The 17428-nt window shown below is 45.4% G+C and overlaps 1 protein-coding gene across 4 annotated transcripts; it reads right to left on the bottom strand.

The window, feature by feature from the left end:
* On the bottom strand, nt 1-17070 carry ZBTB35 (zinc finger and BTB domain containing 35). Of its 4 annotated transcripts, XM_083154136.1 has the most exons (9): nt 16912-17010; nt 12625-12757; nt 11057-11195; nt 9348-9449; nt 7591-7735; nt 5160-5514; nt 4835-5057; nt 2637-2767; nt 1-1636 (listed from the first exon to the last, which is right to left on the bottom strand). In XM_083154136.1, exons 2-9 carry the CDS (start codon nt 12706-12708, stop codon nt 983-985), a joined length of 1833 nt encoding a protein of 610 aa, XP_083010262.1. In that variant the 5' UTR covers nt 12709-12757; nt 16912-17010; the 3' UTR covers nt 1-982. The 4 variants fall into 4 exon arrangements, with proteins under 4 accessions (XP_083010262.1, XP_083010242.1, XP_083010253.1 ...); XM_083154116.1 differs by having other exon boundaries at nt 4835-5514; nt 16912-17012; XM_083154127.1 differs by lacking the exon at nt 12625-12757 and having other exon boundaries at nt 4835-5514; nt 16912-17070.
* Nucleotides 17071-17428: the final 358 nt, after the last annotated feature.

Below are 17428 nucleotides of genomic sequence, written 5' to 3' on the forward strand. Positions count from 1 at the left end.
TTTTTTTTTTGTTCTCTAATTAAACATTTTATTCCTGGAGATAAAATAAATCTTTAATGCAGTCAACTCCCAGCATAATCTTCTAATCCTCGGATCATAACCGGGAGATGAGGCGTGAACCGCTTCTATTATTTAGGCGGTTATTAATAAAAGACCACGCAAGTGTTGTAATAAAACAAAATTGAACTTAAAAGTTTAATTTAATGATATGGGTCTTTAACCCTTTGAGTGCCAAGTAAATGAGTCAAAACAGGTGTGGAACTTGCCAAGCAAAGTTTTTCATCATAATGACCTGTAATGTTTTTTATATGAAATATAGGGGGGGGGGGGGGTGTATTCAATCTGGGATCACGGCTATCGATCCCCGCCGACAGCCGTGATCCTGTCCCGTTTGCGGTCAGATCGACCGCATAACGACAGACGGGATTCAATGTCCCGCCTGCCGATGGGCGCAAAGGGGCCGTGGCCGGTCGATCTGCGGCTCGGATAGCGACAATCCGCGGCCGCTATCGGCAGAACGGGCCCGATAGCTTCTGAGGTCGGGCCTGTTCTGCCGTGATCCTGCATCAATGCTGTCGCTAATGGCAGCATTGAATAGGGAGCTGCCGCTATTTTCCGCGTCGGAAATAGCGGCAGCAGATTGCATACCCGTTTCAGCGACGTTGGCATTTTTTTGCAGATATTTTTCACGTCTCCCGCAGATGTTGGCACTCAAAGGGTTTAGACCAGAAGGCATTTTTGCATCAGTGACTAAATGGTTATTAATCTGGGGATCTAGTTTGGTAACGTAATGCATGGCTTTACATTACAGATTAAGCGCTGTATAAGGGTACAGATGGATTTTTATCTGAAACACCTTTTTTTATAATGGTATAGGGTTCTTGCATACATGATCTCCGCTCTTTAATGACATGTATCTGGGTAGTCAACCTTGTAGAACATAAGTGAATTGGTTCATCTAAGTAGCACTCAATGCAGTGTCCTACTCAGCTGTAGCTTCTATGTGTGTCATCTCCATCTGCCTGATCTGTAAGTTCTCAGCTCCTGTGTGGACGATTTCATGAAGTTCTGCTTCCTCCGACTGGCAGGATTGTTCTTCAATAGTATGTTCAATGTGCTGAATATTGGACTCGAGAAGTTCTGCCTCCACCTCTTCCAAATGTATCTGATTTACATGTTCAACATGTACTTCCTCAACGTGGACCTCTGTACCGGGGTCTATCTGAAGGTGTTCCACCTCTATGTGACCCATGTGCACTTGTGTCTGTAGATCCAATATGTGCGTGCCTTTCACTTGGTTCACTTCCAAGAGATCTTGGTGCAAGTGGCCTACTGTTAGCTGGGGAGGATCCACTTGGACTTGTATAACTTGATCTACTGGCACCACATGGACTTGTTCTACCTGCTCCACAAACGCCATTGAAGAAACGGACTCGGATTCCGCAGAGTCGGAAGGAAGGACGACCTCAGTCACGATTCTCTCTGAGATGTTATGGATGTCACGTAGGTGTTTCCTTAACTCGCTGCCTTGCATGAACCACACGTCACACAGAGTGCAGTGGTTGGGCTTGTCTCCCGTGTGGAGGACCAGGTGGTCTTTAAACTGGTCCCAACAATTGAAGACACTGTTGCAGACCTAGAAAACAAGGGAATTCAGGTTACAATATAAATGGTAAAATACTAAAATAATAATATATTATATATAAAAAATGTATTTGCAGTATGGATGAATGACAGCTCATCAGCATTTATGAACCCTGTTTCACTGCAAGTCCTACACTAACAATTAGGGGGAGTATTCAAACTTCTGCTGCTATTCCCGACGGGGGAAATAGCGGAGGGGCCCTATTCGATGCTTTTTCCCGACAGCATTGAACAGGGATCTCAGCAGAAGATCCGAAATGTGAGGGCCACTGGCATTTTTACCGGCAATTTTGAACACCTCTCACAGTTAGAAAGAGGGTTAAGCTGGTCATTAGTGTGGTTAGCTGAAACCTAACATAAATGTCAGCTTTAACACACACACACACACACACACACACACACACACACACACACACCAAATAAAATCAAGCTTACAGCAAGAGATGCACTGGAGTTTACTTATGCGGCATGAAAAACAGTCTGACTAAAATTACAGGTTGAGTATCCTGTATCCGTGCATCCATTATCCGAATAATTCCAAAAACCGTGGTTTTTGGAATCATTCGAATTTTTTTTTTTTACCCCCCTAACCCTCTTTTCATACTTACCAAGTCCCAGGGCGTCCACAGCAGGCCTCCGGCATCTTCTCCAGGGCCTCCAACAGTCCCAGGAATGCATTGCGCGAGTGTGCACGCCGGTGACGTCACCGGTGCGCGCGCACACCTGCGCAATGCATTCCTGGGACCGCTGGAGACTCAGAGAAGATGCCAGAGGCCTGCTGTGGACGCCGAGGGACCACCGGACACCATCAGGGGACAGGTAAGTATGCCTAAAAAAAAAAATTATTCCAAAAACCGAAAAATTCCCCTATCCGGAATGCTCGTGGTCCCGAGCATTTCGGATAGGGGATACTCAACCTGTAATATGTATGTATTCACTTCTGCAGCTGCATTAGAAGAAGTTATATAACTGATGTCAAACTGGGTACTCACCTGACATTCATACAACTTCTTCCTTCCCTTCTTCGCACCAACACCGTACTGACAGGCTGATAAGTGACATTTCAGAGTACTATTTCTAGCAAAATGCTCATGACAGTTTGGACATTCAAATGGTTTTTCACCTAAACAAAAAGAAGCATAATGTTAGATTACAGGAAATATCTACTTTATAACAGATGGAAGCATCAAATGTGTTTTTGAGAAGAAGCTTCCCACTATAGGGGGTATGGGTGTGGTATCCCAATAGCACAGAAAATGCATCAGGAGCAAAAAAAACTAAAAATGTACCCCGAATGTTATTAAGGGGTGGGGTGAATACAAAATTCTCCCCAAAACACAAAGGTTCAATGAGATTGCATGGTTTCATGTTAGCATCTTTAAAATACTGGCGCTCTTTGAGAATTTTTTTCCAGCAGCCTGAGGCTGGTGAAACAAAATCCTTGATAAACTGGCTTTTCAGGGACAATAGAATAGCCCTGGTGATATACTTAACTGCGGGTATTTTTGTATCCTAGTGGCTGCAGATGGGTGCCTTTTGCTTTCTAGTTTAAACAGCGACACCACATGAAGGAGTAACTAGCACTGCTGTCTAAAACCATTGAGGTCATTGGTCCAATTCCAACCGTGGCCCTATTAGTGTTGAGTTTGTAGGGTTTCCTATGTGGGTTTCATCCGGGTACTCCAGTTTCCTTCCAAAACCCCAAACGCATACTGTTAGATTAAATGGTTTCTTTGGTAGGTGTTCATGGGTTAGGGCTGGGGTGTCAAGCTCCAGTTGTTGTGGAATGCCTCTGTAATAGAAAATTTGTGGCAGGGCATGGTGGGATGCATAGTTCCACAACAGTTGGAGAGTCGCACCATTGACACCCCTGCATTAGGGCATATAGACTGTAAACTCTACTGGATCAGTGAATGTCTGCTTAGTCTTTGTAAATCGCTGCATCGTATAATTTACTGTTAATATACATTTTACTAAAGCTGCTTGGGATGTCTTACACAGTAAAGTGGCAAGGATACATTTACTAAAGGTGTAACAAAGTGCTCAGGTGACACTCAAGATTATATCTCGGATATTGGGAAAATACTAGGAGAGAGGAAAAAAGAAAGAAAGAGTAATAAATGTGATCAGGAAAAGTGTTGTAGTGAAGGCGACAATCATCACCACACAATTCAAAAAGTCTTTGGGTAGTGGTGTGTGTGTGGGGAGGGTGTGTTTGAATTCTACAATGCAGTAATGTGCCGATGTGTAGCCGGAGATGATGGGTTGCTAACGGGTGCCTCTTCTGCTCATGCACCAAGCTGCCAATTACAGAGACAGGGGATAGAAATGTCTAGGGAATAAAGAGACTGAGAAATACAAGGAGAGGGAAGGTAAAGCAAAAATTATATATATATATATATATATATATATATATATATATATATATATATATATATATATATATATATATATATATATATAAATAATGGGAAGAGGTCTAGGGTGGTGTGAGGCTACGGAGACATGTCACCAGCTGGTGACCTGGCAAATTATGGGTACCTAATACTAGTACCTAATATTGTGCCAATATATCCCCCAATATGTATACACGGTTACAAGCAACCCCCAAGGGGTATATTTACTAAAAGGTCAATTTTTGGTCAACCTTAATTGATGTAGGTTTTCCAGGGCTAAAAACACACATTTACTGCCAGATTCATTTTTATATGTCAGTAAATGTGTGTTCTAGCCCTGGAAGGCCAACACTGATTAAGATTGATTTTGAACCGATCAACATCGGCCTTTATTAAATATACCTCCCATGTGTCTTTGTTTGGCACGCTGTAAGCTTGGATACAATAACGGTATTCTCTGCTTGTACCGTACTTCTGTGTGATCCGGCCCTGTCTTACCAGCAGATATTTCATTAAAAACTGCATTGGAACGTATTATTAAAAATGTCACACTTCCAAGTAGATTGAAAACTGTATATTAAATGGATTTGTACAAATTAATATAACAGGTGGAAGTTTTCCTTGAACCTGTTTGATGTCTGGTCGTACACATTACACAGGTTAGGAGAACTGCGGTCAGATTGTAGGCAGTTGTGAAGCAGCCAGTTTCACTGACGGCGGTGCAGCTCAGTTCCACTTGCTGAATGCTGCCCTCTGCTGGATGATACCACACAACACTATGTAGTGAAGGTTACCTGTATGCTTCCGCAGGTGTTCTTTAAAATGTCCAAAGTGATCAAATTGTTTATCGCAGTACTGGCAAACGTGGATTTTTTTGCCCGGTCTTGGCCTTTTGCTGGCTCCGCTTTCCTCTAGGTGGTAGCAAGTTAGGTGCTGTTTCCAAGCAATCTCACGCACGTAGCTTTTATTGCATATTTCACACTTATAATTGTCAGCAGTGTGTGATTTCATGTGTTCCTTTAAATGGTAAAACAATTTAAATGAACGATTACATTTCTGACAATGGAACATGTTGTTGACATGTGACAGATGGACTTCCATAATTTCAATGCCTTCTACCTGTTTGCCCGCTGCATCGCTTTCGTTGGAGCTGTCTTCTTGCAGCTGCCTTTTCCTTTCACCTTGTCGGTATTTGCTGGTAATGTCTGCCAGGAGGGCGAGGGCCGAGTCGTCGGAGGTGCCAGTGCTCTGGATGTACTGCACCGACTGTTCGTGCGAAGCCACGGCTTCAAGTGTCTCCATATTGTCTTCCAATTCAATTGTTCCTTCCGCTATTTCAACTTCAATTTCCACAGGTTCACCGTCGGAGCAGGGCATTGACTCGGAGATCACGCTGTGGGTATCGGAAATCTTCCACTTTTTCACATTTTCCTCCTCTTCAATTTTATCTTCCATTATTATTGTCTCTTTGCTCCTGGAAAACAAGTGGAGAATTGCTGAATGTACGTCCAGGATAAAGAACACGCTCCAGAAAACGCACATAGCAAGCTGCTGTTTTTATACAATAGAATGGCAGAAATAGTGACTTCCACATTCCACAGAAGTTAAGTCTTATACACACTTAGGGGGGTATTCAATGTTGATCGTGCTCCCGCAGCCATCTTCCGACGGGGGAGATGGCTGCGGGGCCCTATTCAATGCTGTCTTCCCCGACAGCATTGAACAGGGGTTCTCCGCAGAACGAGCCCGACATCACAAGCTGTCGGGCTCGTTCTGCCGAGAAAAGCCGGAAATAGACGAGCTCCCGGCCGGAGCTCGTCCATTTCCATCCTCAGCTCGCAGCCACGCCCCTTTCTTGCCACTCGGCGGCCAGGACATTGAATCCCGACTGCCGAGCTCAAGTCGAGCAAAGCGAGAACGGGACGGGGCACGGCTGTTGAGCTTGCTCGGCAACCGTACCCCTGACACTGAATACCCCCCTAAGTGATATTATAAACGGTACTGCTCATTTTGTGTGTAGGCTCAATATCGTCAAGGATCCCTGCTCCCACGGGTCAATAATGACATCCTCTGTCAACCCTTCATGTACAGATGACTGGATACATCATTAAGGAGGGCCATGCTGCAGAATGCATTATGGCCCCCACTCTACCCCCTCCGCCGGTCATCGCTGGCATCAGCAAGTGTGTACACACTTATTGCAGGTATTGCGGGATACACAAATAGTGTAGTGTGTACCCAGCGTTAGGGAAATGTTTGTGTGGAACATTTAGCTTATTTTGTCAGGGCCATCTCTACCTTTTGTTTCATGTCATTAGCTTGTATCACGATCTCCTAAATGGCAGCGTTGTGTATTACATCAGCACTTTAATATAATAAATATTATTATAAAAAATGTAAAATAAATAAAAGGAACAAAATGCAGCCGAAACATCTCTAAAGCTCCATCAGTTACCTCCTGTGAACTTTAATGGCCCCCATCCACTAGTGCGACAACTCACCCGTCAGTTCCCATACGATACATCGTATGTCCTCCTTTTGCATACAATGTATTGCATGCGATCCCAGTCATGGCTGCAGGATCCGATCGATCCTTGTGGCAGCTCGTGAGATCTTCAATTGTAATGTGCATGGGAAGGCGCACCGCAGGAAAAGGACGTGCGATGTGACGGAATTGCATGAATAGTGCCCATATTACACTAATGGATGGGGGCCTTTAATGATACTGTACTGCACTTCCCTTTATAACTACCACTTGGCTCTAACAGCCTGATTCAGATCTGCTCAGCAGGCTGCGTATATTCAGAGCCTAACGAGAAGGTTATTGCCGCCTTAGCGAACACATGCCAATGCCCCCCCCCCGGATCCCCTTGTAGCGCTGGAAGCGGATCTGTACGCTTACACAACCGCTCGCATGTGCCCGCAGAGGACAAATCATTCCATTGTTGCCAGCCCGGACTTCCTTTCCTGCTGCTGTCTTCTCTGAACTGGGGGCGGGCGCTGACGTCATGTGATGTCATCAGCCTCAAGCAGGTAGGGGAACGCCTGCATTCCCTGGGGCCCGCCCAGCATTTCAATGGGCATGCCCATGAAACGGCGGGTCTTCACCCCGTCTAATAAAACATTTTCATGTGCAAACTCCAACAAATCGGTCGGGTAGCGAATTCGGCCTGCACTGAGCCAGTCTGAATCGTCCCCTAGCTGTGTTACAAAGCAGAATGGCATAGAGCTTTCTCAGACTATAGGGGACTAAGCAGATCAGCAGGAGAATGAGGGAGCAGAGTTATATAAACCTCTAGATTTAATGTTAATAATGTCGTTCACTGAATACCAGGAATAAAGTTTCGGATTACGGCACAGTTTTTTAATGTATCCATAAACTTAATGTGCAATTGATCTGGTCAGTTGCCTTTATTCATGGTGTACACCGCTATACAATACTGTTGAATACCTTTGTGCTTTAATAATAGCAGCCAAGAAATCAGGGTTAATGCCGAGTCTCCAGAGCGAACCCACATCACATGGAATAATACACCCGCAGCTGCCTCACCTGAACTCAAGTGCTTTAATGGCCTCGTGCATCTGCAGGTACTCGGCTGCCTTGTAGATATCGCTGGCCTCCTCCTCGCCCTGTAACATCAGTTTCGCCGTGTACGTGAACTCTATCAGATGCCGGAAGGCCACATTGCTTACACCTGGTTTCAATAAAATGAGAACCTCACATCAGATGTCCATCCATGTACGCATTAAGAGACGTGTATACATAAATTACTAGTTTACTTTAAATATAAATGTAGTTTGTACAAATATTTTAGTTACGAACGTTATTACTTCTAATTATTCACATTTTAACAGGTATAATGTAAGATAAATAGGGGGAGATTTATCAAAGCATGAAGAAAGATAAAGTGGAGAGAGAGATAAAGTAGCAGCTGTTTGGCTTCTGTCCTTTTTCAAGTGCAGCCTGCAAAATAATGGTTAAAAGCAGACTGGTTAGTACTGTAGCTCTCTCTAAGCCAGGCCTGTCCAAATTATGGCCCTCCAGCTGTTGCGAAACTACACGTCCCATCATGCCTTGCCACAGTTTTGCTATTAGGGAATGCTAAAACTAAGGCATGTTGGGATGTGTAGTTTCACAACAGCTGGATGGCCACAGTTTGGACATGCCTGCTCTAAGCTTTGATAAAACTCCTATACTCTGGGAATTGCATTACCAAAATAACACTGATAACAACTTTCACATGGCTTTGCCGGGTTGGACCTGGGATCGAGACATTCACATTATACACAGGGCGACCTGGATTTAACCCTTCTTATAACCTCGGTTGAATTGGTGGGTAGGTTCACCCAGGTTATTTAGTGCTGCGCTTTCGCACAGCAGCTCCACCCGGGTTGACCACGCAGCAACCCAGCAATAACCCGGGTTACAAGCGCGATGTTAAAGGGGTATATGTGGTATATTACATAGCACAGGTTTCCTCCTATCTAGTTCTCAACCCCCTCCCCATCAACAGTTCATGTTTTCAGGTGCTATGTGGAAACACATAAATTACTGACCCAGCTCTGTAGACCAGGTGATGGAAGAAACCCTGAAACCATGCACTGCAGGAAGGACATGAGGATTCAATTTGGGAAGCACGAATGTATACCTCCCAACAGTCCCGATTTTATCGGGACAGTCCCGATTGTCAGGGCCTGTCCCACCCGCGGGCGGCAGTGTCCCGCGGTGTGGGGGGGGGGGGGGGGGGGGGGCTGTTGGGAGTCCCCCCTGTCAGCTGCTAAGCAGCGGGGAATAAACGCTAGAGAGCCTCTGGGTCATGCCCCCATAGCGGCAAAATGGGGGCGTGGCCTCGCGGAAGAGCCGTGAGTATAGGCCATGCCCCCGAAAATTTCGGCGCGCAGCAGCAGCGCCCTGACTGCTGAACTACCAAAGTTGGGAGGTATGCTAATGTAGTACATCACTTATGGATTCTATTTTGTGGCGGATTTAATGGTCCTTACAAAAGGCGCTTGACACCTAAGCTCAGTGGAAGCAGTAATTTTGTGGGCTGATGGTCATAGCCAACTAAAAGGAAACTATGAGGTATATCAGTGAGGTACGAGGCACCAAATGTCATGCCTTGCTGATGTCAGTTGGCCCAAGTAAATGAATATTGGCGCAAACCGCAAAAGTTCTATCCACTGTAACAATTAGAAATACAGGTTACACACAGAACTGATATATAAAATGAGAAGCTGATGAAGTGTATGCTTCATCGTAATAATAAAGCTAGAAAACTGCAGGAAAACATTCAGAGCAGTAAGTACCTTCTATTTCCACCAAGGGCTCCTCCGTGAAATCCTGAAAGAATTTGTAGAAGAAATGGCTGCAGGCAGCCAGGACAGCTTTGTGGGCCTTGAACTGGTGTCCTGGACATAGAGGATAGGGAAAACAACGGAATGATCAGACTATTAAAATGTATACAATCTGTGATCGCCACAATTAAATTGATATTCAGAGATTATATGGCAATACATTTCTTTAACACAAAAACAAAGTTCAACTACCGCATTTAAGTATATCAATCATAAATATATAAATATATATATATATATATATATATATATATATATATATATATATATATATATTCAAGATAACTGTATGCACTAGACAGCAGCATGGGCCTCAAACCTTTTGTTATAGATGGATGAAATACTCATTAAGAATTTTCCCAATTGTACAGAGCTGCAAAGCATGGCCATACCCAGGGGTTGGGGTGTTTGGCCATGCTTCTTTCCCAAATGACATAATGAAAATAGCGCCACTTTGGGGTAACCCAGTCAGGAAGGGGCACAGTCCATTTAATTGCTACCTCCCTCCAGCCGCCGGGTGTGATATGGCGGTCCGACAGAGGGGATCCAGACGTCGCAATCTGACTGCCGGTGCTCCGACAGGGGGGCGAGCACAAAGAAGCCCCTTGCGTGCTCGCTTTCGCTTGCCACAGGTTCTATTCTCCCTCTATGGGGGTCGTGGACCCCTACAAGGGAGAATAGCCCCTGTGGGTTGGGATCCCTGATGTCTGAGCACCGGATACTGACCGTTGGGATCCCCCCTGTCGGGCAGTCATCCGGCACCCCCAGTCGCCACACAGACAGAAGCTGCAGCCTCCTTTCAGTCACTGCAGCTCAGGTTGGGGACATAGAAGATAGCTGAAGGTAAGGGAGTGCGGCAGACCTGCCCCCGGGTAATCTCAGCACCACTGGCTGTGAGTGCCGACTAATCTGTCTCCGCTAACATTTGCATATTGATTTCTCAGGCATTACTCATCAAATGCAAGCAGGGCCTCTCCTATTCACACGTAGCGGGTGATTCAACACCGCTCGTTAAGCAGTGGTCGTTCTCTGCTTAGTGCCGCCTGCCGCTGAACGCCCCCCTCGCTGTAACATGCCAGGGGATGTGTCCGAAAACACATCCCCTCGCACGCGGCCTAAGGGGAGAGAAATGATTCGATGGTCACCGTCCATTGAATGATTTCTTTGCCCTTCGGAAATAAAAGTCAGTCTCAGCTAATTTTTCTTTCCTTTGGTGTCAGTCTCACATGTCAGCCTAACCCCCCTGGTAGGCATCAGCCCACCTGTGTTCCCATGGGCGAGCCTTATTCTTGCCGCCGTCCGCCCCTCCCTCCCCGCAACGAACGGCCCTGCCAATGTGTAACTCGACAAATCCGCTCATTGCCGGGGCTAAGCACATACACCCCGTTACTAACGGTGTCAGCAATCAGGTCATCACCTACAACTTCCCACAAGACTCACCTCCCTAAGGACCTTGAACACTTCCCTGCCCTGAAGACATTGGTGATAATTTGGGGCCTAGAACTGATACACATCCAGAATGTAAAAAAAAAAAAAAAAAACTTTGATTGAAACGACATCTATAACTAATATGTACTGGTTTACAACCTGCTGGAACTTATAGCAATAAACGACGTGTTGTATACAGAGGAAGCACTGACTGTATTATATCCGATACATACCGTCCACAATTAATGTGATGTCCGTGAACTGATCGAGTTCGCGCTGTTCGTTTAATCTGTCCATCATAACTTTATAGTGGTCCGGGAATTCCTGAATGCAGCCCATCGTCTCTTCAGCTTCCATACCTAAACAGGTAGTCTGGAAAGGGGAGGAAAGGACGGATCAAAAGGTGGGAAAGGTGACAGATTGTGGATGACACTATGGAAGACAATGACCGCACAATGGAAGCCTTGGATAATGGTCCCGATTCAGACTAGATAGCAAGGCTGCAATTTTTGCAGATGGACAAAACCATGTGCACTGCAGGTGGGGCAGATGGAACATGTGCAGAGAGAGAGTTAGATTTGGGGGTGTTTTTTTTTGTTAAGTTTTTGCGCAGGTTTGTAAATACTGGTTGCTTTATTCTTACACTACAATTTAGATTTCCATTTGATCACACCCCACCCAAATCTAAGTGGGTACACACTAGTGCACAGGTTCTCAAACTCGGTCCTCAGGACCCCACACAGTGCATGTTTTGCAGGTCTCCTCACAGAATCACAAGTGCAATTATTAGCTCCACCTGTGGATCTTTTAAAATGTGTATCCGATTAATGAATGCACCTGTCTGGTGACCTGGAAAACGTGAACTGTGTGGAGTCCTGAGGAACGAGTTTGAGAACCCCCTGCACTAGTAGATATATCTACAGACAGGTCAGGTAGAGTGTTCTCCATACACCCAACAATGCCGTTCACAGATATATTGATAGTACACACTGGCCGATGGTGCATCAATATATATCTGCCTTTCCTTCGACCGGTATATCGGCCAGTGTGTATGCACCTTAACTCTCTCTGCACGTGTAACAGAATTTGCTTTTGCAAGGGAACCAGAACAACCCCTCTTAAAACAACAGGCCGCGTGAGAATCTTCTAGCATCGGGTATTGCCAACACAATGCGATTAGGATCCGTGAAAATTTATGTAATATCATTGTTATTTTGTGTGTGACCGAGTCATGAAGTGTTACATTGTAGCAGCCGCAGCTTTTCCCCCAATACAAGTTGTGCTTTGTATACAGACTCTGTAATACACAATATACAAGTGTCATATCACATCTGTATGTCTGACTGAACAAGGGCAGCAGTTTGTAGAACAAATGCATACCTTTCACAATTGCGTCACCCTGTTGTAGGAATACTTGCAAAGTTTTCAAATCAATATTTCTATATAAAATCATTCTGCGGTGACTCTGGCCGTAAGATGTAATACAATCCGAGATCGCTGGACAAGCTATGTTTTTAAAAAAAGGCAATCATTTACAAGGCAAGGTTTTATCTTGTATACGATTGCCGTTTTCATAATAGTCAGATTCAACCGGCATCCCAAATCTCCAGTTTTTGGCAGTTTTCCAGCAATTCAAAGCAAATGGTCAACTGTCATTTGCTCTCACCCATTACCAGGATTTTGTTCCAACCAGCTCAATCGATCTGTAGATGTATGACCACCTTTAGTCTCCATATGTAAGATTTAAGAAGAGCACATTTGCTGACTTATGCTTTCCACAACTGTAAAGGTGCGTACACACCTGCGATCCCTGCATACACACAAGCCGACGCTGGCTGCACCGGGCATGCTGCATGGCTCTTATCACTGGTTCGCACCGTCCCATGCACAGATGGCGGAGAGGACTGTAAATGGCCCGTGGGAGGGCGCATCGGCTGTAGCATACACAAGGTGAGATAAAATGAGCAACATCACACAGAAGGGCTAGAATGAGAGATATCGCTCTTATCGCATCGTCTGTGAGTGCCTTTAAGGAAAACTAAAAATACAAGAGGGAAAAAAAAACCTCCTAAGGACAGTCTTAAATATATGTGTACAAGGTTCATGACCTAATCAGGACTGAATATATCCAAGACACAATTAAGATTCAGAGAGGACACAGCAGACTTCTTATCAGTAAGGACACTAAAGTTGGTCTCCAAGCTAAACATATAGTTAATAACAGAACACCCAATATCTCGTCTGGTAGATATAGGAATAAGGTCATATGTAAATATTTCCTGCAGATTTTACAAATAACAATAAATAAATAAAAATAAATGTATCGACTGTAAAGGACACGATTACAAATTGCGTCCTCAGGCCATAATGCTCTGAATTGCATCAAAACATTACAGTGGATGGTAGGGCATGAAATACTGCCTGTCGGCACATGTCGGCTACAAAACAGTGAAAAACCCCATGTTGACCTTCTGACTGTCGACCTAGACAATGTCGAACGACCTTTCGACCTAGAAACGTGTCGACCTAATGACTGTCAACCATAATGCTGTAGACCAAATGACCGCATCCCGCTGCTAGCCGGATCACTATATTCACATTATGGATTAGCAAGGCTCAAGTCTAGACGAGCAGTGAACAGCTGGCTATACACTAGGCCAGGCATAGGCAACCTGTGGTCCTCCAGCTGTTGTGAAACTACACATCCCAGCATGCCTTGCCAGAGTATTGCTATTAGGAAAAGCTAAAGCTGTAGCAATTCATGGTGGGATGTGTAGTTCCACATCTTCTTGAGTGACCATCGAATTGAAGAGACTGTGGAAAATATATATATATATATATATATATATATATATATATATATATATATATATATATATATATATATATATATATATATATATATATATATATATATATACACATACATATACACACACACACACACATATACATATATATATATATATCTCTATCTCACTCCCACGGCGGCACTCCAAGGACGAAATAGAGAGTCGACACACACTGTATGTGTACAACGTTTCAGTGCTGTGCACTTTTATCAAGAACAGTGTTCGTTACACTGTTCTTGATAAAAGTGCACAGCACTGAAACGTTGTACACATACAGTGTGTGTCGACTCTCTATTTCGTCCTTGGAGTGCCGCCGTGGGAGTGAGCTATGGATACCTGACTTCAGGTTTTTTTCTGGAAGGCACCAGGCAAGATAAAGCACTAAGCACTTTGGAGTGCCGGCCAGACGCCCGGTATAATATATATATATATATATATATATATATACATATATATATATATATATACATATACACATACACATATACACATACACACACACACACATACATATATACACACACACACACACACACACATATACATATATATATATATACACACACACACACACACACACACACACACACACATATATACACATACATACACACACACACACACACACACACACACACACACACACACAAACACACACTACCGGATCCCAATTCAATTGTTTTATTGGTACTTATGTAGTAACTGGGCTGCCGATTTTGAAATCGGGTCCATCGCATCGCACCCGACCATATCGCATGCGATGCGATGCGATGCGATGGACCCGATTTTTCCATAGGATTCAATGTTAAAATGGACTGAGTCCATTTTAACATAGAATTCAATGGGAAAAGGGGTCCTTTTCATACCCCTACTATCCAAGTGGGCATGGAGTTGGATATAAACCTGTGGCGAGCGTAGCGAGCCACCGAGCCCGAAGCGTGGCGAGCGTAGCGAGCCCCGCGAGGGGACACAGAATACCGTCCGCTCGCCACGCTTCGCTCGCCACGCTTCGCTCGCCACGCTTCGGGCTCGGTGGCTCGCTACGCTCGCCACAGGTTTATATCCAACTCCATGCCCACTTGGATAGTAGGGGTATGAAAAGGACCCCTTTTTCCCATTGAATTCCATGTTAAAATGGACTCAGTCCATTTTAACATTGAATCCTATGGAAAAATCGGGTCATCGCATCGCATGGTCGTATGCGATGCGATGCGATATCGCATCTGATTGTATGCCTTAACTTAAGGCATACAATCAAAAAAATCGGCAGCCCAGATACTACATAAGTACCGTTTTATTTATTTGCACTCTGGCGGCCACTAGATGGATAAAATGTGCAACTTGCAAAATGTTAAACTTGCAGCCTACACCAAACAGAAGGTGATTTATTATTAATGCTTATACTCTCGTGCTGCTAATGATGTTCCTGCTACGCAGCTTAGCGAGGCAAAGCAGCAAGCAATAACAACAAGATCTATTAACACCTTGAATGCCAGAATGGAGAAGAGGAAATGAGTGATATCCTATATAACGACTCCTGTGTTGGCAATAGAAAATCAGCATGAAGTGCACCCACTGAGCTTACAGCACAAAGTAACTCCATAATAAAGGGCAATTAGCTATTAGTTACGAAGTATTAGCAGTGGGCTTACCACATGTGGAATTGCCCAGTGATTGATTAGATTCAGGCATTGAACATGGAGATGCAGCCACATAGTATGCGCCGCTGGTAATTGAATCTACCAGTCACACACCAATACTATGGGTACAGTGTCACTGACTACTTATTACTATGGGTACAGTGAGCACTGCAGTCGCAGAAGGTGGTCAGTGTGTAATCGCCAAGGGCACAGGGTAAGGTCAGTGTGTAATCGCCATGGGCACAGGGTAAGGTCAGTGTGTAATCGCCATGGGCACAGGGTAAGGTCAGTGTGTTATTGCCATGGGCACAGGGTAAGGTCAGTGTGTAATCGCCATGGGCACAGGGTAAGGTCAGTGTGTAATCGCCATGGGCACAGGGTAAGGTCAGGGTGTTATTGCCATGGGCACAGGGTAAGGCCAGTGTATGATCATTCTGATTACAGTGTAAGTTTGGTTGTTTTTTTTTACCAGTTACAGAAGTCAATTTATTACTATGGGTAAAGTGTGATGTTAATGTGTTATTGCCATGGGCACAGTGTTAGTGTATCATCATTATGGGCACAGTGTGAGGTCAGTGTGTGATCACCATGGGCACAGTGTGAGGTCAGTGTGTGATCATTAGGATTACGGTGTGAGATCAGTGTGTTATTACCATGTGCAGAAGTCAATGTATTATTACTATGGGTAAAGTGTGAGGCCAGTGAATGATCCTTGTGTTACCACTGTGGGAACAGGGGACATAAGTCAGCTTGCTACCAAGCTGGCACTATTGGCACAGTGGGCAGGTGTGTGCCAGTGTGCCAATGAAAGTGAGTAACCACTATGGACACAAGGGCAGATGTATTAAGCCTGGTGAAGAGATAAAGTGTAAGGCCATAACACACCAGCCAATCAACTCCTGTTTTTTCAAACACAGCTGATTGATGGTGCATTATCACTTTCTTCTATACATCTGCACCACAGTGTGTTAATCACAACTATGGGTACAACAGGCGGATGACCGTGTACCATCCCTATAGGCACAGTGTGATAGAATTATGGACACGGGGCAGATGACATTGTGCTATCACTATGGACAGGTAACAGTGTTCTATCATGGTAGAGAGACTAGACACTACTACAGCTACATCCGGGGACTCCATCATCCAGTTGTCATTCACTGAACTCAAACTCCTCCCTACGATCGCGAAACGTGATATCCCCGCCTATCTTCACACCCATTGGCTGCCTCCCCGTACAAAACGCCGTACAAATATCCAATCATCAGCAGTACAGAAACCGGAAGGCCTAATCCTTCCGCCCTCCTCCTAGCCCCGAACCCCGAAAACCGAGCGGGGGAGGCGCGCAGAGGGCAGTGAACCCTCGCATTCCCCCCGGTTACCACGTTCCCATACTACAGTGTCCGCCACTAGGGGCAGGACGGCCGCTCAGCCCGCTCCTGTCAGTGCCGGCGCCAGCCGTTATTACGTCATCAAATGGCGCTTTTAAATTCTCCCCCTGAGCTGCCCCGGCCCTGTGCCCCGCTGCTGTGAGGGGGGAACCGGGTCATCCTACGCGGCGGGAGCCGACTAGACCACCATTGCCCCTCTACTCACCGGCCACAGCGACACTGGCTGCCCGCGGCCTCCTCCTCCCGTACCGGCGATGGCTCTGGGTAAAAGGAGGGCGGGCGGCTCGGCTTCCCGGCGGCCCCCGCGCGGGAAGTGACGTCACGGCAGCAGCCCCTGACCTCGCGGGAAAGCCTCGGGTCACGTGCGCGGCGTGAGGCCGGAAGGAAATCAACAGCAAAGGGGGAGAGAGACGGAGCGCGCCAAAAGCAATGCTGCGGGTCTCTGGCCAGTCACGTTGCGTGGGGTCTCTGTCATGGGGGCTGAGCACACGGGGCAGCGCCTATGTAATAATGTCAGAAAGGAAAGGGGAGTCTTCTGAAAATACGAGGGGCAGGCACTTAGTAATGTCTGGGCAAATTAGGCTCTATACTGAGAATTATGGGACCAGAGTTCCCTATATAATGCCTTGTAGGAGATACTGCGCACTGAGAATAAGTGGGGTAGTTCCCTGTATACTGTGTACTGAGAATAAATGCCCCACGTATTCTTAATATGCATTCAT

Source organism: Crinia signifera, chromosome 1, assembly GCF_055691185.1.
Source record: "Crinia signifera chromosome 1, ASM5569118v1, whole genome shotgun sequence".
Classification (NCBI taxonomy): Eukaryota; Metazoa; Chordata; class Amphibia; order Anura; family Myobatrachidae; genus Crinia; species Crinia signifera.